At 37.3% G+C, this 26,182-nt stretch overlaps 1 protein-coding gene across 1 annotated transcript in view; it reads right to left on the bottom strand.

Moving 5' to 3' along the window:
• Nucleotides 1-408: 408 nt before the first annotated feature.
• PUM3 (pumilio RNA binding family member 3) overlaps nucleotides 409-26,182 on the bottom strand; it is a 41,216-nt gene continuing 15,442 nt past the window's right edge. The window contains exons 8-18 of the mRNA XM_050762016.1: nucleotides 25,560-25,734; nucleotides 24,439-24,542; nucleotides 22,796-22,874; nucleotides 20,431-20,529; nucleotides 19,475-19,528; nucleotides 16,222-16,302; nucleotides 8,465-8,607; nucleotides 7,601-7,823; nucleotides 6,575-6,662; nucleotides 4,067-4,157; nucleotides 409-710 (exon numbers count right to left, since the gene is read on the bottom strand). Coding sequence (XP_050617973.1) covers nucleotides 578-710; nucleotides 4,067-4,157; nucleotides 6,575-6,662; nucleotides 7,601-7,823; nucleotides 8,465-8,607; nucleotides 16,222-16,302; nucleotides 19,475-19,528; nucleotides 20,431-20,529; nucleotides 22,796-22,874; nucleotides 24,439-24,542; nucleotides 25,560-25,734 — 1,270 coding nt within the window. The 3' untranslated portion in view covers nucleotides 409-577. The remainder of the gene's footprint in view (nucleotides 711-4,066; nucleotides 4,158-6,574; nucleotides 6,663-7,600; nucleotides 7,824-8,464; nucleotides 8,608-16,221; nucleotides 16,303-19,474; nucleotides 19,529-20,430; nucleotides 20,530-22,795; nucleotides 22,875-24,438; nucleotides 24,543-25,559; nucleotides 25,735-26,182) is intronic.

Raw genomic sequence — 26,182 nt, 5'->3', positions numbered from 1 at the left:
CAGTAGCACATTTCCTCCTATGAGCTTAACTTACCTGAGTGGCTTTCAAACAAAATCTAGCATGGAACCTAATCCATAAGACAGCTAGGAAGGCAGCTGTGGACCCCTCGCTCCCCCGGTACTCATTAAATTCCACTTTACTGTGCCCACGACTCCCCCTGGCTCTTCTTTTCCACATCCTGCCTTCCTTTGACAAGATGAAAGTCTTTTCAAGTCCCACCTTCTCCAGGAAGCCTTCTGAGACTATGCTCACTGAAGATGTCTTCTCCCCTGAATCAACTCGTTCAACTACACTTTATATATTTGGTTGGTCCCACCACATATGATTGGTAAACCTTCCACATTAATTGCCTCACACATTGATATGCTTACTACTCGATGTAACAGAGGAGACAGCTGAGATTTTTGAAAAAGACCATTTTAAAAAACAATTTATATAAATAGATTCGTATACAAAGAAGAAACACATATACAGAGCACCCCAATTACCAGTATGGTGGATCCTACCCCTTCTTTTCTGCATTGGGAAACAGAGAACAGAAAAAAATGATTCCATCTTGCTTTTAACTCTTTCCACCTATGTGCTCAGTTTTTCAAGTAGAGTTTCTATTCCTTTGCTGGTGCTTTTGTTTTTTTCCAATGTGGGAATCAAGCTTTTCAGTGCAGCTTTGACTTTGTTTGCAACTTCTAGGTCACAACTCTGAAGAAGACTGAAGAGAGGAAAAAAATTAAATTTCATAAGAACTCCTACATCATCTCCAATACTACCTGTACCAATAGTATAAAAGACTTGGTTAACTGTGAGACAAGCCTTGTAACTATATACACATTATTTTTCATTCAAAGGATGAATGATGAGGACCAGTAGCTTATATTATAAAGCCATGGAAAAAAATGTTTTAGAATCTTGCTGGTGGAGTCACCCAAGCAAAGACATTTGCAGGACCAACAGCATTCCATACAGAGTTGGCTCTACCTTCACATTATCTTAGGACTTACTTACATCTGTCTTAAAATGATTCTACATGTATTCTATCTTCCCTTCCCCATCTCAGGATTATAAGCTCAAGAGCAGGGACCGTATTTTATTTATTTCATGATGCTACATTTATAGAGCAGCCAGCCAAAAAACGCCCAGCACATGGCTGAATGAAAATGTGTGAAGAGAGGCACAGAGAGGTCAGACTTAGCAGCCTTCTCACTGAACTCCACAGCACTAACGTTTAGTGAAGGGGCGAAGAGCTTCACTGTGGAGCTTCACTGCTTGGGTGTGAAACCTGCCTCTACCACTCAGTAACTGTACATCCAAGAGCACGCTATTTAAATTCTCTTAAGACTCAGTTTCCCAAATGGTAGAATGGGATTCACAACAGAGTCCACCTTCTACCTCACAGAGTTGTTTTCTGAGGTTCAAATGGCCTTGTATCTAAAGCTCCCAGCCAGAGCCTGACACTTAGTAAGCACTCAATAAATGTTAGCTATTCAACAAAATAACCCCGGCCTCTGCTTTCCGAAACCCTGCCCGAGTACCCTATCAAAAGTGAAGGGAGCCCTAGACGCTGGTAACAGCGGGCCCATTTCTCTGTGAATAGGACGTACAGCTCTGACCGCAGAGCACCAGGCCTGAATTTCCTGTTCTCTTCTTTTTCAGGACCATATGTAAATACGGACCTCTGAAACACATTCTAGAAATGAGGTACTTGGTATTTTCCAAAGTCCCTGGTCCCAATAACTTCCATTATGTCAATAAAGAGGAGGATAAATGATCAGTACCAAGCAGTATTCTACTGCTTCTGGAAGACAAGCAACAGATTCAGCTTGCCACCTATGATGCTAAAAAGTAAGGTTCCCTTGTAATGAATTCGTGACTCACTAGGTGTTTTAATTTCATGCATCTTGGCTAAACACACAGTTATATAACACATAATAGTTATTGCTTACTAAGCATATGCCACATATTAGACATAATACTAGGCATTTTATATGCATCATTCCAATCTAGTTTTCATAACAACCATAGGGTTATGATTAATCTCATTTTTTTGCCACCAAGAAAATTAAGGCCCAGGAAAGCTGAATTTTCCCAAGGCTATGCACTAAGCTGGAACCCAGGCAGTCTGTCGAGAGCCAATACTCCCAAATGATAGAGAATTTTGCTTCTCTGAATTACTTTTCAGCCAACATACAAGGCTGATTTTCTTTTCACCTAAAATTTACAAAAACAATTTTTTGTATTATTGTTACATATAGCTCAACTTCCCTTTAGACCTTCAAATATTTCCTGTGCTTCTGTTCCAATTCTAAGTAGTGCTCCATAATAAACCTATAGTATCCTTCCTATGTTTGAAATCCACCTAATGGGAGTTCTGATTGATGAACATCCTTTATAAATTAATTTCATGGCATTGCTGAAATTTCCAGTTAATTGAGTGTAAAGAAAGAATGTGTCAGTAGATGTTAATACTCCAAATGCCTGGTAAAAGAATTTGTAACAAAAAAGTTCATGTATCAGCTAATGAATTCTGACCATTTGACATCAACTGGAAAATTAACTAATTTTAAGCAGAAATGAACAAAAGGATCTGTAACACTTACATATTGGGAGACACTGACATACCTGAAGATACGAATGCTCCTACGTGTGTTTGTGAGTATATGTGTACCAGATCAGGTATATGTTGAAGAAACATTTAAAATAACAGTTGCAAACAATATAAATTAGGTTGCATAGCATGTTGCAAGTGAAATATCTTGAGAAATTCAAACTAGAGTTGGTATCTGTTTTCCCAAACCTTAATAACACAGCAGGGGAAAAATCAACAGTAATTGCTTCAAGGCAACATACAAATCTTTTTTTAAATGAATGCTCTTAACAGAAGGTTTTCATCTGCACATAGAATGTTTGGAAAATTTCAATGACTTGTGGATTGATAAACTCAACTAAGTTCAGAGAATAATACAAAACAGGCCACAGTTCATCACTGTTTTTTTCTCATTTTAAGTCAGATATCAACAATTAGCATACAGACTTCAGTAGCAAATGCTCTTCCAATCCTTTTAGAATCTTTTAAAACAATGAAGGAAATTACATGTAGAATTAGGCATGACTTAAGAATCAACATTGTCACAGTTTTCACAGGGACATAAGTTATTCATTAAAAAAAATACAAGTTGGGCGCGGTGGCTCACGCCAGTAATCCCAGCACTTTGGGAGGCCAAGGTGGGCGGATCACAAGGTCAGGAGACTGAGACCATCCTGGCTAACACAGTGAAACCACGTCTCTACTAAAAATACAAAAAATTAGCCGGGCATAGTGGCGGGCACCTGCAGTGCCAGCTACTTGGGAGGCTGAGGCAAGAGAATGGCATGAACTCAGGAGGCAGAGCTGGTAGTGAGCCGAGATCGCACCACTGCACTCCAGCCTGGGCGACAGTGCGAGACTCCGTCTCAAAAAAAAAAAAAACCATTATGTTTTTGTCAAAACCATAAACATGGTGAAGCCACCTGATATCTTGTGAATGTTATAATTTGTCAAAAAGATGGTAGTTAAAAAATCCTAAGGGCCAGGCACAATGGCTCATGCCTGTAATCCCAGCACTTTGGAAGATGAAGATGGGAGGATTGCTTGAGCCTAAGAGTCTGAGATCAGCCCAGGCAACATGGGGAGACCCCCATCTCTACAAAAAATAAAAAATAAAAAAAAAGCTGGGTGTGGTGGCATGCGCCTGTAGTCTCAGCTACACAGGAGGCTGAGGTGGGAGGAAAACTTGAGCCCAGGAGGTTGAGGCTGCAGTGAGCTGAGATTGTGACATTGTAGTCCAGCCTGGGTGACAGAGTGAGATGGAGTCTCAAAAAAAAAAAAAAAAAAAAAAAAAAAAATTCTAACGACTGACTGAAAGAGTTACATTTGCTTTCTAATATTTGGTATGCTTGTCTAGACCATGACTGACTGGAAGTAATACTAGACTACTGAGAACAAATACTAGAACTGATAAATCAATGTGAAGGAAGTATGTCTTCTGCATGACCAGGCCCTGCTCATAGAAGGGCACACGATATACATACCTAGAAAGAATAATGGCACCTCGATTTACACTAGCCCAGGATTTCAGGTTCTTCATACCAACATGCTCTACAAGAGTTTTTGCAAAACAACCTGTAAAATATACTGAAGCTTAGTGAACATCATATAATAAGATTTATACTCCCCAACCCATTCTCTACTGCCCTCAAACGTGCAAATATTTTTAAATAAAAAAGCTAATAAAAGTAGCTTTCACCCAGTCTCCCTTTTAACACTAAAAATTCCAGTGCAGGTTTATCTAATGCATTTTCAAAAGAGCGATTTCTTTTAACTCTGATCCAAAACCTAGGCTATGTTTAGCAGTAATTACTCAAGATAAACAATGAATTCTAATAAAACACTCACTGAGTTATGTCTGCATTTCTTTGTACTATTTAACGATTTAACTTTGACCTGAAAGCTATTCAGTAAATAAATGTTTCACAGTAGCACCTCATGGTTGGTTGAAATCAAGTTCTTCTTCATGGAGAAATGCTTCACTCAGAAGGTGCCATGAACATAACACAGTGTTCACGTGTTCAACAGTGGTTGATAAATGATTGTTCTAGCTTACACTTGGCATTTCTCTTTACAACACTTACATACTCACAAACCAAAAATACCATTTGTCTCCTGTTATTCTGGTACTTCTGATTCCCAAGGTATTGGTATTATCTTTTTCACTGTGCAATTAATGCTTGGACACAGGAGAAATTCTGATAGCTAAGATTTAGTGTAGATGGAGGTAGGGACAACCTATCTTGACGGCAAACATCATAGTCAGGTAGCATGTACTACATAATTCATTCAGATACCTAAATGTAAGGACTCTTTAAACGTCAAGAGGCCTATGGCTACTCAGCCTTTCATGGTACCTGCTAAAGAGGGACAGAGTTCACCTAGTGAGGCAAACTGTTTTCCAAAGCTGACAACAGTAATATCTCCCGTCCTGTGTGCTCTTCTAGAATGCAGCCACTCCCCCATCTACAGGGGGAATCCATGTCTTCTTTTGAATCACGAGGGGCCTCTGTGATTGACTTGACCAAAATAGTATGATGAAAGTGGCATTAAATGACTGCTAAGGATAAATCATGGAAGTGCCAGGCATTTACTTTGTTCTCTCAGGATGCTCATTCTTAAAAAAGCAACCACTATCTCGTGCAGGAGCCCAAGCAGCCTAGGAAGGGAAACTGAAGCTGTTGATCTCCAGTCAACAGTCAGTACTCACTTGCCAGCCATGTGATTGAGTTATTCCGAAAAGTGGACACTCCAGCCACAAACCGAGCAGCCTTAGATGACTGACTCTGAGCACAGAGGAGGCAAGCTCCACCAGACCCTGATCAAGTCATTGTTTTGAAAATTACTATGTTTTAAGACTATACAGTAAAAGAGAATCAAAACAGCTAGACATGCAGGAGGACCAACTTATTTGGTGCTATAGGAATATGACAAGACAAACACATCAGACCCAAACAGGCAGATTTTAGGGTTCTCAGCACATTTTAATTAAGAGGGATAAAAACCACTGGACGTTAAGCCAGACTACTTTTCTGGCATAAACTCAACTATACATTACCTTTTTAATAATGAAAAAGATGATTCCATATGTTATCTTTTTCTTTAATATTCATCACAAGGCTTCTCTTTTATAAAAAAATTTTCAGTGAAAAATAGCCCCAGGTCCCCATTCTTAAAGGTAAAGTGAGAAGAGACAGCTCTACTGCTATACTGATTGCCTCACTAGCCATTAGAGCTGCCACTTGCCGTAAGACATGAATTCACGATCTGTCACTTTTTTTTTCAGTCATTGTAATGAAAAGCCCAAACTGTTTTAATTCACTAGGGGAAAAAAATCTCTCCAGTGGTTTAAATACCAGATGCAATTTGGATTTCCTAAGTGAAGGTCTGGTTGGAGATAGGACTGAGAGGGGAATGGCATGCAAATGCTAATGCTGTCCTTCTCTAGAGAGCTGAGTTTCTACAGAGCAGCTGTAAGGCTTACAAAAAAACAGAAAGCGCCAAAGACTGGCTTACTCTTTGGTCACATGTATTTCAATACCAAATAAACAGGCACTAGTCCAAAATTCTCTTACGAGGATAATCTTCCTCTGCTTATTCTTTCTTCAAACATAGAGATAAATATCATGCCTTTCTACTGAGGTAATGATACTCAACAATTGGGACCCCCTGCCCCGCTCACCATCCTCATTAGAATGGCATTTTAAGGCATTGACCAAGCCAGGTTAGAAGCCTGCAGCAGCAGAGGAAGGAGAACAGAGAGAGTGAGAGGGGGTGGAAAAAAGAAAGAAAATTAAAGAGTTCTCGGGCACAAAGTTCTAGGGGAAAAAGCATTACCAGCAACCACTGAATCATTTCTTATTCACAGACATCATTTCTAAACACTCAACAAACTTCATTTGAGCCTAAATGGCCGGTATAAAGTTCAGGGATGGCAGGAATTACTGGAATTCCATATAAGATACAAGAAAAGGTCAAATTTCATAGCCTACCTTCTCTCCCATTGTCTTTCATCTTTTTATCTTGCTCTATTAACCACTTCAGAACTAGATGTCCTGCAGGATGTTCTGCAATGTGAAGCTATGAGGGGTCAAGAACAGTCAATCTTAAAAGCTGTTTTCATTCATGCAAATACATTTGAATGAATACATACAATTTATGTCACCACATACTGATAAGGACTCAGCCACTTTTAAAGTTCCACAGGCTTAAGAGGTCTTTATCTAGAACAACCATCATACTTGGGGGGACCAGAGATCTATTCTAATCCCCAGACCAAAAGACGTTTATGTCAGATAACACAACCACTGCACAGCACTTTAGTCTCAGCTTCATGAAATGTGCTCTGAACAGTAGCAGCACAAGGCTCATCTTAATGCCAATCATGTCTTAGACTGAAATATTCCATTCTCAGACACAAATAAACCTACAGGACAGAACACTGGAGCAGAAACATCAAAACCCAGTGCTGCATGCTGTTTAAGTACACCTGACTACCTAAGGGGATTATCTGATGAGCAACTCAAGAAAGCATCTCTTCAGCTCAACCTTACTCCTTTTCAAGAGCAATAGCGATCGTTCCCAGTTACTTGGGTTTCTCCTTAGCAAGTACGGGAGGCAACCGGCTCAGTCTCCTTATAGCGAAACTTTCAAGCTGCATTCATCTTTCCCATTTGTTAATATGGTCAGGAGGAGCCAGGGCTTCTCTAAGATCTCTTCTCTTCCCCAATCTTCTCTTCCCCAATCTCAGGTGTCAGAAGCACCTTGGGCATTCAACACTTGGCAATGATTTCATTCATAACCAAATACACGTCTGCAAAACGTTCCCAAGTGCCAGGCTTTGACCCAGATGGTTAGAGAAAATTAAAGATGAATGTAATTGCTGCTGTGGGAGGTTCTTTGTTGTTATTCAACAGGCATCTCCCTCCCCAGTTTTCTTACTGACACCCCGCATCCTCCAAAAATGAAGTTTTTGTGGCCTTTGCAGCTTTCCTGCCTGGCCTTTAACGGCATATTACCTCTCCGTCCTTGCCACCAGGATGCAGTTCTGTTGCTGCCAAGCTGGCGATGGCATTCATGGCAGGCTGAGCGTCTCCAGTGGCAGATCCCAGAATGTCAGACACCAACACACACGCAGACTTATCTAGCACCACTTCTCGGGCGTGTTCTTGCAGGTAGCTTAACAAAGCTGGAGAAATGGATTCTAGGAGCTCCCGTCTGCGGACCTCTGTATCTTTCTTACTGTTGAATATGTTGAATGGGGTATTAGGGTAAGATAAATCGCAAAGGAAATGTGATCTTATTATCACAAAAACCTCTAAGAGCTTATCACAGACTGTATCACACTCTATTATTATTGTCTATCTTTCTGTTAAGCACGTAGACAGTGAGTGATTTGAGTATGTGTTCTATCTGTTTTTAAAAATATTTCTGTCCCGCGATCTGAATAATGCCTGCCACAGAACAAGCGCTCAATAAAGGGAGTCTGGCTTGTGTAATACCAAAAAAAAAAAATCCAAAAACCAAACAACATACCCACAAAACAACACATTTACACTGCCGTATGGACACCATACTCTAGGTAGTCAAATACGTGGTATCGGTAGCTTTGAAAAGAAAGCAAAACAAAAATCAAACCACACACCTGAATGCCTACTACGTGCCAAGGGCTCAGAGGTATTCTTTTGGCACGACACTTTTGTTTCCTTTTCAAGATAAAAGCTTTAAGAATCTGTCAAAAATACAGGCGTGACAATGGAATTCACCTTTTCAGCAATTTTAGAGAGAGGCGTAAGTGGATTTCTGGACGCATGCACTATTCAACATTAGCAGACAACCAGAGCAGAGGAATAAAGAAGTCAAGCCATTCTACTTGTTTTTACCTGTGTGCATTTCCATCTCCTTTTTGCAGAACTTCAATGATTTCTCGTACTGTATGTGCAGGATCTCTGGGGCTTAGTAAGTACAACAGGACCTTCCTTCCATATTTGTCATTTACTATGCTAGGCAACGAACTGATAATTTCCTATAACATTATAAACAAAAAGAAGAATCAATATCTGCATTCTTAAAAAAGTACCACAGGACCTTCCTTCCATATTTGTCATTTACTGTGCTAAACAAGGAACTGATAATTTCCTATAAAATTATAGTGTATGTGCCGCCGAAGTGAGCACAATGTCCTATAAAATTATAAACAACAACAACAAAAAGAATTGATATCTACAGTCTTAAAGTATGCCCGGAATTTCAATGGTGAAGGACATACTTAACTATTTTTCCCAGCGTACTTCATGGAAAATGTGGAGCTAGTTCTGAAATTGTCTCATTAAAGCACACAGAGATTTACACTTAGAACACAGAATCAATTCTCTTTTGTGACTAGCATTACTGAACAACTCATTTATATTAACTGACCAAGCCCAAGGACTTAAAAAATATTTAAAGGTGTTATCTTCATTCATTATGGCCAGTATTTCTTGGGCCACTATTACGAGGGACATCACTTGCTGAGGTCACTGAGTAGAGACAGTTAATTTGCAGCTGCATTTAAATGTAGCATCGGCATGAATGAAGAACATTTCTATTAGAATTTCCCTGCTGGGATGTATGTGAAAGGAGATAAAGAAACTCTGTTAAATCGAACAAGTGGATAAAGGCTTTTAAAGTTAGGTTGCTTATTCATGGCAAATGAAGGCTGTTCAGCTACCACAATGAAAAACAAAAACAGAGGAGGAGGGGAAACCAAATCCAGAAAGCCTCAACTAAGCAGTTACAAATTTACACTATATGACATTTCCAATCAACATACCCACGAACAGTAACCTCCTTTTCTAGTTGTTCGAATTTAAGGGACAAAAGCAATGTCATCCCCACCCTAACTAAACTCCTGTGTAAATCTGATGTTTTCAAAGACAGAGAAGTCACCTGAAAATTTTTAAAAATTCCTTTATTCTTAATAGAGAAGATGCAACAGAAGAGTCATCAATTTGTTTCCCCACCTCTGACACTCCTATTTCTTGTAACAAACTTTACAAGTATTCAATGCATGTTTGAGCACCCCATATTCTTTAGAACTGGCTGGGCCTCGGAAAGAGTTCTGTCCAACTGGCCAGGTTTACAGATGAGGCATCCAGAAAGAGGAGAGGACCTGCCAGAGGACTCACAGTGGCAGTGTCCTGGTTCTCCAACTCCAAATCCAGTCTCTTTCAAACATAAAACCTCCTCTTAAGGAAAGGGATTCTCTCTGAGAGGACACATTCAGATCTGCTCTTCTTAAAAGGGCCTATTTATTATGATGAGATTAGCAATTTCAGTGTAAGGAACCGAGCTCAAAATCAAGTCAGCCATCAACCATGGGACCATGAATCTCGCTGTGTCATGATCCTACAGCTGATGATGCTGCTCCAGGTTCCAAACACCATGTTTCTCTTTTTAAAATCCCAACCTTCCCTCATTTTTTGCACAAAAGTATAGCATGCTTCTGATAACAGTAGCTAACCCTCATTAAGTGCTTACTAGGAGTCAAGCACTACTGAGAGCTGCGCACTGATCATCTAACATAATCTTCTGACCACTACGTCCTGTTTCTAGCAGTCTGATCCTCATTATGCTCTCCTAATTACTTCTGAAGTCTAAGATCACAGTATAAAGATTTCCATGTAAAACATAAAAGTTTTCAGAGAACTGAAAATTCAGTAGGTCTAACCACCTCAAAATGAATATATAATTTCAAGCACCCAGGGAAAATGAACATAAAATTTCAGTAATAAATGGGAAAACACACACACAAAAAATACACAGAACTTGTTACAAGGTAGGGAACTCTTTCAAGGCAAACAAGCTCCAATGTGAATTTAATCTATGTTTTTTTTTTTTGAGACGGAATCTCACTGTTGTCCAGGCTGGAGTGCAGTGGCACGATCTTGGCTCACTGCCACCTCTGCCTCCTGGGTTCAAGCAATTCTCCTGCCCCAGCCTCCGGAGTAGCTGGGACTACAGGATGCATCATGACACTCAGCTAATTTTTGTATTTTTAGTAGAGACGGGGTTTCACCATGTTGGCCAGGCTGGTCTCGAACTCCTGACCTTAGGTGATCCACCCACCTCAGCCTCCCAAACTGCTGGGATTACAGGCATGAGCCACCGCACCCGGACAATCTATGTGTTGTTGATAACGAAGTGTTTAGCGCCCCAAATATGGCGTAACTTGAGTGTGCCTTCACTGTACCTTTAGGTACCTATATTAAGCTTTAACCAACTCATAAAAGAGGACAAACGCTTTAATTTCTTATATATTTTGTTAATTTGTTGAAAGAAAGAGGTGAGAATAATACATAGGCTGGGCCAATTTCTACAGTTAAAAAAAAAAAAACTGAAACAAAACTTCGCGGCCCTTAACAAAATGATTCTGAAATATAACACCGTTAAAAATGGTTTTTTTTTTTTTTTTTTCAGAAAAAACAAAAACTGTATGTAGTGAACAACTATAATGGCTACTCTTCACTTTTATTTAACATTTTTTTCCCTTGGTATAGGGAGGAGGCATGACGCTGGCAATGTATTCCTCCATATAGCGAGCTTTCTCCACAGCTTCCACGCTTAGGGACTAATCCGACACATATGGCTTGGGCAGAAATTGTTTTATAAAATGAGAAACTGGGACTTCATGATACGCATAAAACCTGTGCTTAAAAACTACTCAGACCAGTCCTCAAATTCATTGAACTTTACTCCCTTTTGGTTTGTGATTAAGGAATTTAGAATCTAAATTCATATTTAATTAAGGCTTTTAAAAGAAAGCCAATGTTTATAAATAGCAATTTTACAAAAAACTAAAAAACATTTACTTCAAAATGTAATATTTTTCAACCCACCTTATTGATCAGAAAAAAAAAAATGTAGTATCATTTAATCCTTCCCCAGATCACCCTCATTCCAGCTTTCCCCTACCATCAAAAACACACATCTTTGAAAGAGTACTTATACACTTCACTTCTCTTTAACTTGGGTTACAGAGAAAATGGGGAAGTTCTGGATTATCACACAGTGTGTACTAACAATTCCAGTAACATGTATAAAAAGAGACAGCTAAGGCATAGTTAATTTTGTGCAGAATTTAGTCTCTGGGGTCTTGAGTTCAAGCTGTGTAGCCTTTGGCAAATCCATTAACCTCTTTGCGTATTAATACCCTTATATTTAAAAGGAAATGATAGACCTGCCTAACGCATGGGCTATTACTAGGAGCAAATCAGAAAAAGTCACACTGCAAAGTGAAAGCTGCCACAAAATAATTATTTCATATGAAAAACATACCTCTCAATATGTATATCCTCCTTAACTACGGAGATTTAATAAAGCTAGCTGAGTCATGAGTTTTCACCCTCAAGAGAAAGAATAGCAAAAATTGTTTAATTTGAAAGGTTCTGGCTTAGCTTACTCCTAACAAGAGTTAACTTACAGAAAATTCACAAAGGCCCATTTATTGTGATTTCTTCTTAAGCTCTAAAGTAGGCAAGTAAACAAAGAAAGCATGGAAGTTACAAAGACTTTCCTTCTGAAGACATCTTTGGCCAGTTCTGACCGCCTTGTGCTGACCTCTAGCTAGATACCTTGGCACTCTTGTGTTGCCAATGCTCTTTTAAAGAGGAAGGGTAAAGGTCAAAATAAAAGATGCACACATGTGTATGCATTTTTGGTCGAGGTTAGAAATGTACAAATCAACCCATCCATGGTGCTGAAGGCTGAGCCTGTGGTGTCCACTCTTACGGTAGTTTGCTGTGGGGACAAAAAGAAATGCAGACTACTATATGGAACCTAAAATCTAGTGAAGAGGGAAGACAGTTAATAAAAAGTTAAAACTAAGAGATTTAACTAATGGCTAACAGAACTATAGAGGGCAGGTTAGATCATCAGGCAGCTTCCCGAGTGTTTTGTTCTGAAAACAGGGTGACTATTTGCAAAAGTCTACCTTTTCAGCTGCACTAAAAAAACTGGAAGGTCTAGTTTAGTGGGTACAGTGCCTCGTTCAGTTCTGCAAAATAAAAAATGTCCTGGAGATTGCCTAACAATGAGCATATTTAATACTACTTAACTGTATACTTCAAAATGGTTAACATGGTAAATTTTGTTATGTGTAGTTTACCTCAATTAAAAAGAAAACAAATGTGAAGATCTGTTGCCATGGAGCTCACACTGCCAGGGACTGGAGCTGAATGGCGCCCACCACCTTGCAGAGGGCGTGTGCTCTCGCCATTTCCTATAGTCCCTCCCACATCTCCTTGTCTCACACCTGGCCTGGCCACTCATTTACCTATCTGGTCAATGAAGGTTTTGCAGGTTTGTGAGCCCTGGGTGAGATCATGATTAACTGCTCAAGGAAAGGATGGCAAAGAAAAAGACTACAGTAGTTGAGTGGGTGGAGAGACCACATCTGACTAGAAGATCACTATCTGGTGATTACACTAGAGCTTAGTCTTAACAGAAAACAAGCAGTGATTATCGGGCTATGATTTCAACTTGACATTTTGGGAAATCTAGTTACTCTAAATGGAATGCTTAGCAACACACTAAGCTTTCTTGGCTATTTTTAAAAGCACTGCGTAATGCAATGGTTTTGTAGTGGCTGAGTGGGAAACAGGAACACATGATTCTCTATAAAAACACATGCAGCAAAACTGGCAGTCCAGAGATTCTGCTAAGTGCCTTAGAGAAACTTAACATGTCCCAAGGAGACATACACAAGAATGTTCATGGATGTGGATTAGCAAAAATTAAGAATTAAAGTTAGTTTTAAAAATTGTAAACAATCTAAACATCCATCACCAGAAAAACAAAATAAATCGCAGTATAGTCACATGTAATAGAATACTATTTGGCAGCGAAAAAGAAATGATTTAGAATGTGGATGGGTAAACTATGGCACATTGGTCAAATCCAGCCTATAGCCTGTTTTTGTCCATCTTGCAAGCTAATAATGGTTTTTACATTTCAAAAGGGTTTTAAAAAACAAAAACAAAATGAATAAGAATATGTGATAGGACCATATATACCCCACAAAGGCTAAAATAATTATTAACTGGTCCTTTATAAAAAAGGCATGCTGACCCGATGCTAAATCTCACAAACGTGACAAAAGAAAAAAAAGCAAGATGCAGAAGAATACATGTAAGACATCATTTATACAGAACTTGTAAACATGTGAAATAAAATTAGATACATGTTTTACAAAATAAAAAATGTCTACATATAGTGAAAGGATAAGGAAATGCATATGAATAATAAATGCCAAATTTATCATAGTAGATACGGGGCGATGACAGGATACCAGGGATGCGTACATGAAGGGCTTAAATTTGAACTGTATTTGTTAAGTTCTATTTTATGCCAGGTGGTGGGAGGCTGGGTGTTCACTGTATTATTCATACCTTTCTGTATACTTTAAAGACAATGCCTTTAAAAATATGCATCAATATTTATTCACCCTCAAACAGCAATTAGCTAGTGTACTTATTTACTTTCCAACGAACATTGCTGTCAAACCGCCTGCGTATCAATGACAACAAAGGTAAACTGGATGAAACTTTATGTTTATTTAGGAAAGTAAAGTAGTTAGAAAGAGCTCGTATCCATTTTGAAAGGTGAAAGGCTCAGCTGACCAGGCTGTGATTTCAACCTGACATTTTTGGGAAGTCTGGGTGCCCTGAACAGAGTGCTTAGCAACACTAAGCTTTCCTGTTTATTTTTTAAAAGCACTGCATACTGCAACTGTTTTTGTCGTAGATGAGGGGTGGGAAAAATTCAAGGGCAATTAGCATTCCAGAATTTTATCACAAGCTACACAGTTTAATAATACACAGAACCTGTTGAACATTTGTCAGTTACAGACAAGAGATCGGCAAATCAGGCCATTCAGGGAAAGCTGCCCTAAGTATGATAAAGTCATTAAGAATGTGGGTTAAGCAGTTGTGGGAATCAAAGTGATATAAGGAATTAAAACTGTTTCAACAGCAACTTTAAGTGGCATACATCTTTGGAAAAAAATGAACAGACAATTCTGGCAAATTGTGAAGGAAATTTGGTTTCTCTTGAAATCCATTTGGAACAGTTATGCAAATTTTAGTTGTCGTGAAAATATTAAACAAAAGCAAACTTTCAATATCCCAGCCTGTTTCCATTTCTGTGAAACGACTTTATTCATTAGCCAATTCTATGGCCTCACATCTCTGTCACAGGAATGAAAAACAATCATTATTGATTGGAGTCAAAAGGGTAATAAAGTCACAAGGAACATGTCAAAATACTCAGTTCGTAACGTTGAAGTCTTGCCAACTTGTTTCTTCCCACAATCCTATCCCAAAGAAAGTCATCACAATCTTAAAATAGTCAAGGGTAAAGTTGGAAAATGACAGCAAGGGCATGAGAAATTCACACACACTGGGACCTACAGCTGGCATCTAAGAAAACAATCATCCCCTCCACTAGCTGGTATACTTTTTCTACTACACTCAGCTCTACTGATCCCGAGGGGCTACAAAGACAGACCATAGCACCACCACCTGACAACAGGTAAATTCTCTTTTTGAATCATCCACATTCTTCTTTCTCGCAGATGTGAAAGTACCACTGGTCATCACTAAGATTTCTCTAAGGGTCCCATTCATGTATATCAAACAGAAAGGCTTGTGTAATTTTCAGACAAAAAACCTATATCTATACAGATTATGTGGTTTTCAAGACGTTTCCAAGTTTGGTCACTACTATCAAGCTTGTATCTTCTTATCCCCACCCTGCTACAACCTCTACCATATACTCAACACCACTCATACACTAAAATTAGAAGAAGAGAAAAGACAATCGTAGAATCAGAAAAAGAGGCTATTGATACAGAATGAAGAAAACAAATAGTTTAGAATGCAATTTTGACTTTGGAGTACTTCCCCTAAGAGGACAATTAGTTTTTCTGAAGGCAAGTTTAGGGACAAATACACTACATTCATGTATTAGCACTTTATGGTCATTACACTGGACTAGAAGGAATTGCTAAAATGTAAAAAGGAAGCTAGAGTTTTAATTTTAGTAATAACTTTTAATTTGACCCTACAAAAGCTCTAAGAAGCATCACAACTGAGTGAGTCTTGTACATTTTTCTTCTCCATCAGCTCAATCCAGCACAGATGTAATGATTAACTGGGTAACTGTGCAGAGGTAATTATTTCTCCACAGGGAGAGAGAGAATTTAATAGGTCACAGATATTCTCTGCTTGTATTTGAGTTCTGGAATAACTGAGGAATTACTATGCTAATTTCTGATCATATCTAAATATTACTTTGTTAACTTTCCATAGTTTAGAATCGCATATAGTCTAAAGTACCATGTTATCCTAATCCAAAATAAAAGTGTTAAATCTTAATTTGACCAGACTTAAATATTTAAAACAGTATTAGTATCAAGTTACAAGGTTGAGATTTATACAGGAATAAAACCTCCAAAATAAAACATAATTAACTTAAAAGTAAGCAAAAATATTGATAGAAGGCACAGCTGCAAGTCTTTACACATGCATGGTGAAATCAAGCTTACACATCCACAACTGGTTTATCGATGTAACTTAAATTCAAGACCATCAGAATTACTTACTGATATGATTATCTGCTTCACAAGCTTAGTATCATCAATACAATCAAATGCCGCCAGTAAAACCAAATGGGAGTATTGGCCCTGCAAGAATTGGAAGCCAGTAAAGGTTAAAAACAAGTGCATAGATTTTCGCTCTTATTCCACACACAGAATATCTTCATAAAGGTTACCTACATTGACAACTTGTCTAACATAATATAAACAAGATGAATAAAAGCCATTCTAATGAAAATTCTCTCTTATCATGACCTCATTCTAGAGGTAAAGTTGATTTTTTTTAAAGCACATTATTCATTACCAAATAGTCTAAAACTAATACCTACGTAAACAGGTACACTGTTAATGAATAGCTACTTGAAAATTATACTTAAAAGTTCAAGTTATAATATTAGGTTCAAAAAACCTACATATATAAACACATATATAAGATACTCCAATCATGAAAAAGAAAATATAAACTCACACAATTTTACACACACACACACACACACAAAATATACATAATACACGTACACAGAAAATCCTGGAAGGCAAGGTATTGTAATAGTCATCTCTGGGTTATACAAATAATTTTTAATTTTCTATATTGCTCAATTTCTTTAATGTGATCTCACAAAATTAGAATATAAACATGAAAAAAATAAACTAGAAGAGTATAATTATACACTGAATGAGAATGATATAAAAATCATTACTTTAAAACACCTACTTTATGTTAAGAACAAAAACAAAACAAAACTAAAACCTGTTTCCAGAGCTTGTCACACGAGTATCCTGGATGTTGATATAATTGTTTTAAACTTTGATAGGAATTTGATTTTTGATAATAGCCCACAATCATTCAGAGCCAGATCTGATGAATATCACAGATAATACAATTTCAATCAGAAACAATAACAGAGTTGCTAATTGTAAAGTCAAAAAGACAAACTGAAGATATAACAACAAAGGTCTAACACCCTTACTATACAAAGACCAACAACCAACTAAAAATGGGCAAAGAACATGAAAAGTCAGATCACAAAAAACAGAAGTACAAATGTCTTTAAATGTATGAAATAATGCTTTAGGAACTAATTAAGGACAATAATTAAAACAATGAAATGCCATTTATCCTATAAGCGATGGTGAAAACCTCTGACAATAGACTAATTTATCAAAGGTTTAGGAAAAAGCAGGCACACTTTTATGTTGTGGAGAATGTAAAGTCGTTCAACTTCTTTGAAGAGCAACTGACAACACCTATACAAATTTAAAATGCAAGTATGACCTGATCCAGCAATTCTAGTTCTAGGGATTTATCTTGCAGACGTGCTTCCATGTAACTACAAAGACTTACATACGAGTATATTCACGGAAATACTAATTGTAATTTTAAAAATTCTAGAAACTAACAAAATGCCCTACAGTAGGGGCTGGTTAAATAAATTATGGTACAGGCATATGATGAAATGTTATAGTCACTAAGACAAGTGAGGTAGACAGATGTATGTATGTTGAAATAAAATGACCCATAATATGAATTAAGTGAGGTAAACAAAATGGAGAACAACGTGCCTACTACAAAATCACTGGTTTCAGTTCTCTTAACTCAGACACACATAAGCATAACCAAGCATAAAATATTTCCAGATGAATACAACAGAAGCTGGTACAGAATTGAATATAAGTGAGAAATAGACAAATCCACAAGTATAGTTAGAAATTTTAACATGTTTCTCTCAGCAACTGATAGAACTAGAAAATAAAAAGCCAGTAAAAACATTGATGGTATGAACACTATCAACTACTTTGATCTAATTGACAAATATAGAATACCCCACCAAACAACTCTACAATATATTATTTTCAAAATATGTAGACCATGTTAGGCCATAAAATAGGTCTCAATAAATTTAAAAGGAACAAAATATAGAGTATATCAAGAAACCCCCAATATTTGGAAATTAATAATTCTAAATAACCCATGGATCAAATCCATGGGTAATGTTAGTTTATCACCCCTTTAGAAGTAACTCTTAAGAGATTTAAAAAGACATGTATTGCTAATTTCTGTTACCATCATGATGCCATGCTGGGATTAGGTTCTCAAAAAACTTAGTGTTGAATTACCTGACATAACCAAACTGTAGAACTAAAACAATCTAATTATTTAAAAATGTCATACTATTAATACCTTTGTGAATTTTCTATTAACATTCTAGTTTTTACTCATTTTAATGTAAAGTATTCAAATTAGAATGCCACGCATAAAAATTTACTTAACATTGAATTATGAATCATAAAAAAATCACATACACTGGAAAGAACTCATCAGAGAATTCCGTATTTCACTTTGTTATAGGAATGTTAGCTGCCTTCTGAATTCTTCTAATCTCTAGCCCAACAGAAGACAACAGTCAAGTATACAATTACACAGCATTAATTTTAACTTGTTTGACTTACTATTTCAAACAAGTTGAAGTATTCACCAGATGTTAGTAGTTCTCACTGGATTTTTTCCGAAGGATAAAGTAGTTGATTACCACATAATTTTAGTTCACCAATAAATTAGAACTTTACTGATGAACTGTTATCCATCAAATATATAAAATATAACTCAAAAATTAAAATTGTATTTACTACATATTTTCTAGTTATAGTACTCCATAGTAACAGCATGAAAAAATTATTTAATATCTAAAAACATATAAACACTATTTTTGAAGCAACAAATTCCCCAGAAAAAATTAGGAAAATTGTTACTGCATTTCTAAAGAACTATAAAACTTCCATAACTACACTGCAAATTTATTCTTAAAAAATAAAAAGATACATTTTAATTTCTTTTATGGTTTTGGTCCTAAGGAAAACTAATATCAAGTTTCTGAGGTGCAATCTGGCATCATTCACCCAGAGACTAAAATATGGACATACCGTATCCAGGCAGTAAATTCCCATGTTTAATTAACACGACTGGACAAATTCACCAAAAAAGCTAGTAAATATCAGGTTTTCAAAGAATATCTAATAAAAGTAGAGAACTATCACAATACAATGTTAAATTTAAAAAGAAGAAAAGAATGCATGTGGCATGATTTCCATTTTGTGTAGATAAAATATGAAAATACATGTATATGCACAGAAAAATATAATAAAACAATAATTTTCTTCTTGGTAATTTTTTGAATTTTTCCAAATTTTCTGTAATATACATGAATACATCTTACTATTAAAAATAATTTGAAGAAATATGTAGTTTTATTATACTTACATTAGCCACCTTTTCAACGTAAGTCTTCATTGTTTTCACAATCACTTTCCTGTCCTTAAAAAGGAAAGATTGTCTCACTGAACTTTCAGTTATGTATTAAGGGTATTTTGTAGTTAAACATTTTAATATATTTATTAAGTTTTCATTTGAATGGCATATTTTTTCATTAGTAAAAATAGTTATGCAGCCAGAATGAAAAAACTGTAATATACCAAAGAAGTTCTCTTAGAACTATCACAAGCTTAGATGTGTATGTGACAATCCATTCAGACATAAATATGGAACCATTAAATTGCAAATTGCAAGGCAAACCTAGTGAAGCCACCTTTCACAGTGAGACCAGACAGACCCTTCTTCCAAGGTCTGAACTGTCCTCAAATGCAGAGTCTAGCAAACAGTTAGTACTCGTCTACATTTGTTGAACAAAACTAAATCTGCATTAAAAAAGTAGATATAGTACAACTACCTTTTAAAGGCAGAATTATGCTGACTAAGGAAATAATGATCATTTTTGTTAAACTTCTGTGCCTAACAAGAATCTTTACCTTTTCCCTCAAGTACTTAACACCTATGGGAGCAAATGTGTGTGGCCAGCTGTTTGTTAGCCCTTCCCATTTCCCTCTGCCATAGTATGATCATTAAGTGAGGAGGTACCAAAACCTCTATAAACTAAAGCTTAAATACGTATTATGTTTACTTGCTTGATAGATCTCTTCCCATCCTTTAATGAAACTTCAAGGTTTCTACTACAGCAGAGAAAAGAAGAAACGCTAGGCCTAAAGAAGATGGCTCATTCCCATCAGGCCCTGAGGCACAACTTTTGGAAGATAATGTTGCTGTGCACAATAGGGAAAAGACCAAAGGAGATTAAAAGTCTAAGGACAGCTAAACAAGCCTGCAGATAAAGCATGGCCCTGACTTGTACAGTTTAAATGCACAAGTGCTGTCACACTTACCTTGGGCGTGCCATGCCACAGGCAGTGCATGGCCACTCTGGCGCCATCGTGTGTGTGTGCCAGGTAGACCACTGCTTCGCGGATGGCTTCAATCATTTCCTAGGGAACAAATGCTGTCAGGAACAGGGCTTTGCTTTATTTTCTTCTTTCTGCTGTTTTACCTGTCTGTCTACAGGGGCCAGTTACACAGAGAGAAGGAAAGGAAGAGAGTGCCAGGTGGCAAACAATTTCATTTTGTAGGCCATCAAACAGAAACACAACCTCTTTCTAGAAACGTTCTTTTCCGTCAAGAGCAGTAAATACTGCTGGCAGACAATTTCTGTTAAACACAATATCTGACTTTTACCAATGTCCGTTAGAAAAAAAAGTCACAAACTATATGCGTACTATAATATATTCTAATAATTTTCCAAGGAAAAGAAGCCTAGGAGGTGGTGGTGATAAGAAGGGAGCTTTTAACAGAATAAGTGAGATAAAGAAAATGCTCCTCCCTAAAAGAGACCTGTATGTAATAAACAGAATCAAAACACTCATTTTGACTGAAAAAGTTCCCTTTTTAGTTCATAACAGGATTATCTCCAAAAATCATATTCTTTACCACAAATATGCTTATATATTATTTCCTTATGAAAAATTTCTGTACTAACATTTAGACTAAGACCTCACCTACAAATGACCCTTTAGTAAAAAACATTTAATTTCTCACTACGTAGCTTAGCTTAATTTAACCCTTAGCCTTCATTTTCCATGTACATAATTTCTTATTTACATTTTCTTTTTTTTTTTTTTTGGAGACAGAGTCTCGCTCCGTCGCCCAGGCTGGAGTGCAATGGTGCGATCTTGGCTTACTGCAACCTCCACCTCCCGGGTTCAAGCGATTCTCCTGCCTCAGCCTCCCGAGTAGCTGGGACTACAGCCGCCCGCCACCACCCCTGGCTAATTTTTGTATTTTTAGTAGAGACAGGGTTTCACCATATTGGCCAGGCTGGTGTTGAACTTCTGACCTTGTGATCTGCCCGCCTCGGGCTCCCAAAGTGCTGGGATTACAGGCGTGAGTCACCGTGCCCAGCCCTATATTTTCAAAGTCTAAGCACATAGAATGTAAATGAGTTCTGGCAACGAACAGCTTCAGAGCCCCATTTTAGTCTATTCCCAATTTAAAAATTTACGTTAAATAAACAAATACAAAGCCTCATTCCAGGAAAGAGAGGGTAGGTGCCTAATTTCATCAAGGAACAAACAATTTCACCCTCAAGTATCTTACATCGCTTCCCAAGATGACTCTCAAGAGCAGTTTCAACTAACATACCTGAACTTAGGAATCTCTTCGAAGCTACCCAGATGGAAAGCCAGGCATATATCCCAATTATGCTTCCATTTTCCCCAAAGGTTTTTTTTTTTTAAGTCTCTTTGGAAAATGCCCCCAGTACCAGAAAAGACAATTTGTCTCATTACTTTAAATGCATGCTAAGTTACAAAATATTTTTTGCTGTTACTGAAACATTCAACACTAAAAAGATACTTTCTACCACTGAATATATTCAAATAATCATTGTGTCATTTCTGAGCATACAGTCCTACCTCAGAACTGTGGGATACTGTGTTTTGCAAGAAATAAGAGAAATCTCCGAAAGAGAAGGTGCTGCTATGGTCATCGAACCATAAGCTTAGGTGGGTGGCTACCGTTGGGAAATTATTTTGCATGCCAATTTTAAGAGAGTCAAAACTCCAGTGAACGTATAGTCTGGCATATTTGTTAAGTCAGTCTCATTATTTTCATTATCCCTTGTGATTGGAAAATGAGGACAAATGGACAATGAGCTCACTGTACGATGAGGCAAGCAAAGTTCAGGGAAATAAATGATGAATTCTCATTTGTATTCCCATGACTGACTTGAAGGGCAGTGCAATTTACCTTCACTCTCTGTTCTTCTATCATTTAAAGTCCAGGTTTTCATGGTCCATTTAATTTTACAAACGTATCCTCCTCTAACCTTTTAATGCCAAGCTAATTTTTTTTTTTTTTTTTTTTGGCACAGTTGAATTTAAAACTACCCGAATGCTTGAATATTCCTCCATGAGTTAGTTAATTTTCAGAGTAGGCTAGCTAGCAGATACCCTCCAGATTATAATTAAGGTATAAACATTCAACATGACTAGTAAAACTAGGGTCAATTCTATTGTTTACTGGAATATCTAAATGGAATTTGCAAACATGTTCAAAGGGAGGTGAGTAAATTATCTTCCCTAAATAAGGAAGCATCTCTAAAATTTCCAAAAGACAATGTACCTCAAAGCAGTTTTTCAAATTTCTACACCGCTCCTTCTCCATGTTTTAGTTTAAAAACAAAAACCAAGAACTTACTGATCTGAGTTTGGGGGGTGCATAGGTAAAAAAGTCCAAGAATACTTTATGTACCAATGAGTGCTTAATCACAGCTTCCCTGAAAACAGAAAAAAAAGCAAAAAGACTCATCAGATCTGGCACTAGTCATACCAAGATAGGTAATCTCAGAAGTCCTAAAGTAATCTAAACAAGTGAAATGGTTTTACTGAATATGATTTGTCATAAAATAGACCGCATCTTTCAGAAATACTAAACTTAAACAAAAACTTAGATGGTAAAACTGATTTAGTGCCATCTACAACCAAGACCAGTACAAATGTCTAGTATCTACTCAGCACACATAAAATTAACATTTGAAATATGCTCTGCTCTGTTAAATAAGGACATCTTCATTTTTTTCCCCAGCACTGGACATGATGATTAGAAAGCCACACGTGGACCTATTTTTTAATAGTTGTTTTATTTCTGTCAACACCCTTCACAATCCATCTGTTTCACAAAATAATTTTAGCAAAATTAAAACTTGAATGAACCAAACATTGTCAGCAATTGCAACAACACCTACTTAATCCAAACCCCCTAGTGTGACACTTGGTGGATCTAGGTGTCCAGTGGAGGGTGATGGTCAGGCATCAAAGACCTAAAGTTCACAGGCGATATCCAAGTATACGGCAAAAACTAACACTGCCTTTATGGGTAAAACAGGCGATATCCAAGTATACGGCAAAAACTAACACTGCCTTTATGGGTAAAACACTGTTCTGAATGTTTTGGAACAACTAACCCATTTAATCTTCATAAAATTCCTATGAAGTCTGTACTATTATTATCCCAATTTTACAGATATGGTAACTGAGGCACAGAGAGGTTAAGTTGCTGAAGGTTACACAGTTAGTGGGGGGAGTGGGGAACCAGGAGTTGTACCCAGGCAATCGGGTCCCAAAAGCTATGCTCAGCCACTCCACTACGGGACAGATGCCATGAAGGGCACAGGCACAGGCTTCTGAGTCTTACAATCCATTTGAAAAAAATTTTTTTTTTTTTTTTAGGCAAGGTCTCAATCTGTTGCCTAGGCTGGAATGCACTGGCACAACCATGGCTCACTGCAGCCTTCACCTCCTGGGCTCAAGTGAGCCTCCTGCCTCTCAGCCTCCCGAGTAGCCAAGACTATAGACACATGCCACAAAGCCTGGCTAATTTTCTTATTTTTCATAGAGATGGGGTCTTGCTATTGCCTCAGCTGGTGTTGAACTCTTGGCCTCAAGTGATTCTCCCACCTTGGTCCCTCAAAGTGCTAGGATTATAGGCGTGAGCCACTGCATCTTGCCTACAACCAAATTTGAGTAAAAATTATATTTGTGAAACTGTTTAGTATACACGGCTTCCATGTAACATTTTATTTGGGGAAAGAATGTTTCATTGCTTAAAAAAGCTAATAAATCACGAATGCATGTTAGTTGCCATTTTATAGGGTACAATATCAGAAAAAGAAATCTCCTTTTGCACCAAGAATGGTTTCAAACCAATACTTTTGCACTCTTATTTAGGACAGATTAACACTTGTAAGTAGGAAATATCTACCTCTTCTGGGCAACAGTTATGTAAAACCTTCCTCCTTTGAACGTCATTTGTTAAGAAAAAAACAAAAACAACTTTCTTACTTCTGGGCCATTGGAGTTAGAATCTGCTTCATTTCATCCATAATAAGCTCTAATTTTTCTGACTGTACCTCTAACACTTTGTCCAGAGTTGGGTGATCTGCTGACTGCAACAAAAGAAAAAATCAAACTCCTCTAAATTTAATCCATTTTTTCACTTCAGGATAAAGAAAAGCAATTACAGTCATTTTAAAGTAAGTTTTAACAAATTTAAGATTTCCCACATTTACATAATGAAAGCTCTGCTGTATATCCTTGTGGAGCAACCTCATTAGCTGATTCTCAGTCTGTATATCTATCAATGCATTTAAAGAGCCAGGCTAAACACCAACTAAGTTAACCAGTCAATAGTTATTTGCCAAGCACCTAGCTCTCGCCTAATTATGAGATCAAGTAGTCAAGTCACAAATTCTTGCCACCATGTGTTTTCTAATTAGTTGGCTATTCCTATTAAATATAATGAACTGTTAACAAAATTAGTACAGCAACAAATTCAACCAAAGAATTGAACCTGACTAATGGAGGCAACCCAGGAATCAATCCATATCCCTTCAGACAAATGTGTGCATTTACGTTCCAAGGTTTGAAATAGATTCTTTAACCAGCTAGTCCCACTGCTCACCATTCTCAAATTCAATCCCTGCACTCTATCCAAGGTTAGGTCTCTCTACTCCCCTTCATCTCTAGATACAATCCAAAGAAGGGCAATGCATGTACATGAGAACACACAGAAGAAGCTAGCAACCAGAGCCCAACACACTTCAGCCAGAGCTGGTTGGGGGTGCTTACACTACTTTGATAACTATTGGGAGTCTTCTCCCTCAGTCTGACTGTAAAAATAGAAGTACTGAAGTGCTACACACAGCATACTTAGGAGAGGACCAAAAGTTGATTTGAAGTGGATTTAAAGCCAATGTTCTGGAGAAAGAGAAGCGTAAGTATGATCACTTGCTTACTACACCAGAGACAAAATAAAGCATGAGGGAATATCAAGGGCATAAGATGGTCTCTTAAAGAACCAGCCAAGGTAAAAAATAATACATTCTAAAAATAGGGCACTGGAAGTTAAGGAAGAGCATATAGAAAAAGTAAAAATACTAGAAAAAGACTTCTGGAGATGTCACCTTGTAAAGTTGAAATGTGTTCCCATAAAGCTCTTCCGTCAGCATGTTCCTCTGCTCCAAAATGGCTTTGTCATTGTATGCGTACTCCACGATGGCTGATGCTTCCGCATGCCGCAGCATCTTCCTCACGTGGCCTTTAAAACTTCTGATTATCTCTGCAATCTGTGGTTTACTTCTAAATGCAACACAATCATGGAAAAAATAAATGATAGAAAGAGAAAGCTGGGTGACAATAAAACACAGCTTACTTCCTCCAAGACCAACTCATCAACCTGTGTTGCTCTGAGGAGTAAATGAGCAAGCATGCATTGAGAAGCTGGGGCTAGCACACAGTAAATGCTCGATAAATGTCAGTTCCTATTAAACTGTTCTGCTTGAAAAAAAAAAGTATGGCAGGAAAAAAGATGAAAGCAAAAGATTCAGGGAAATAGAAAATCATTCTAAGATTCTTTTTGAAGATGGGACTTAATCACAAGTATTTTAACTATATCCTAAAAGAATCAAATAGCTGGTAACTATAGCTAGGAATATGTTTTTGAAAATTTTGTCAACTGCATATATTACACTTTTTGTTGTTGATTATCATATTCTAGCACATTGTTACACTCAAAAAGATTGGTCAA

Source organism: Macaca thibetana, chromosome 15 (genome assembly GCF_024542745.1).
Source record: "Macaca thibetana thibetana isolate TM-01 chromosome 15, ASM2454274v1, whole genome shotgun sequence".
Classification (NCBI taxonomy): Eukaryota; Metazoa; Chordata; class Mammalia; order Primates; family Cercopithecidae; genus Macaca; species Macaca thibetana.
The sequence above is the reverse complement of the archived record's forward strand: the minus strand, read 5'-3'. Positions and strand labels throughout refer to the sequence as shown.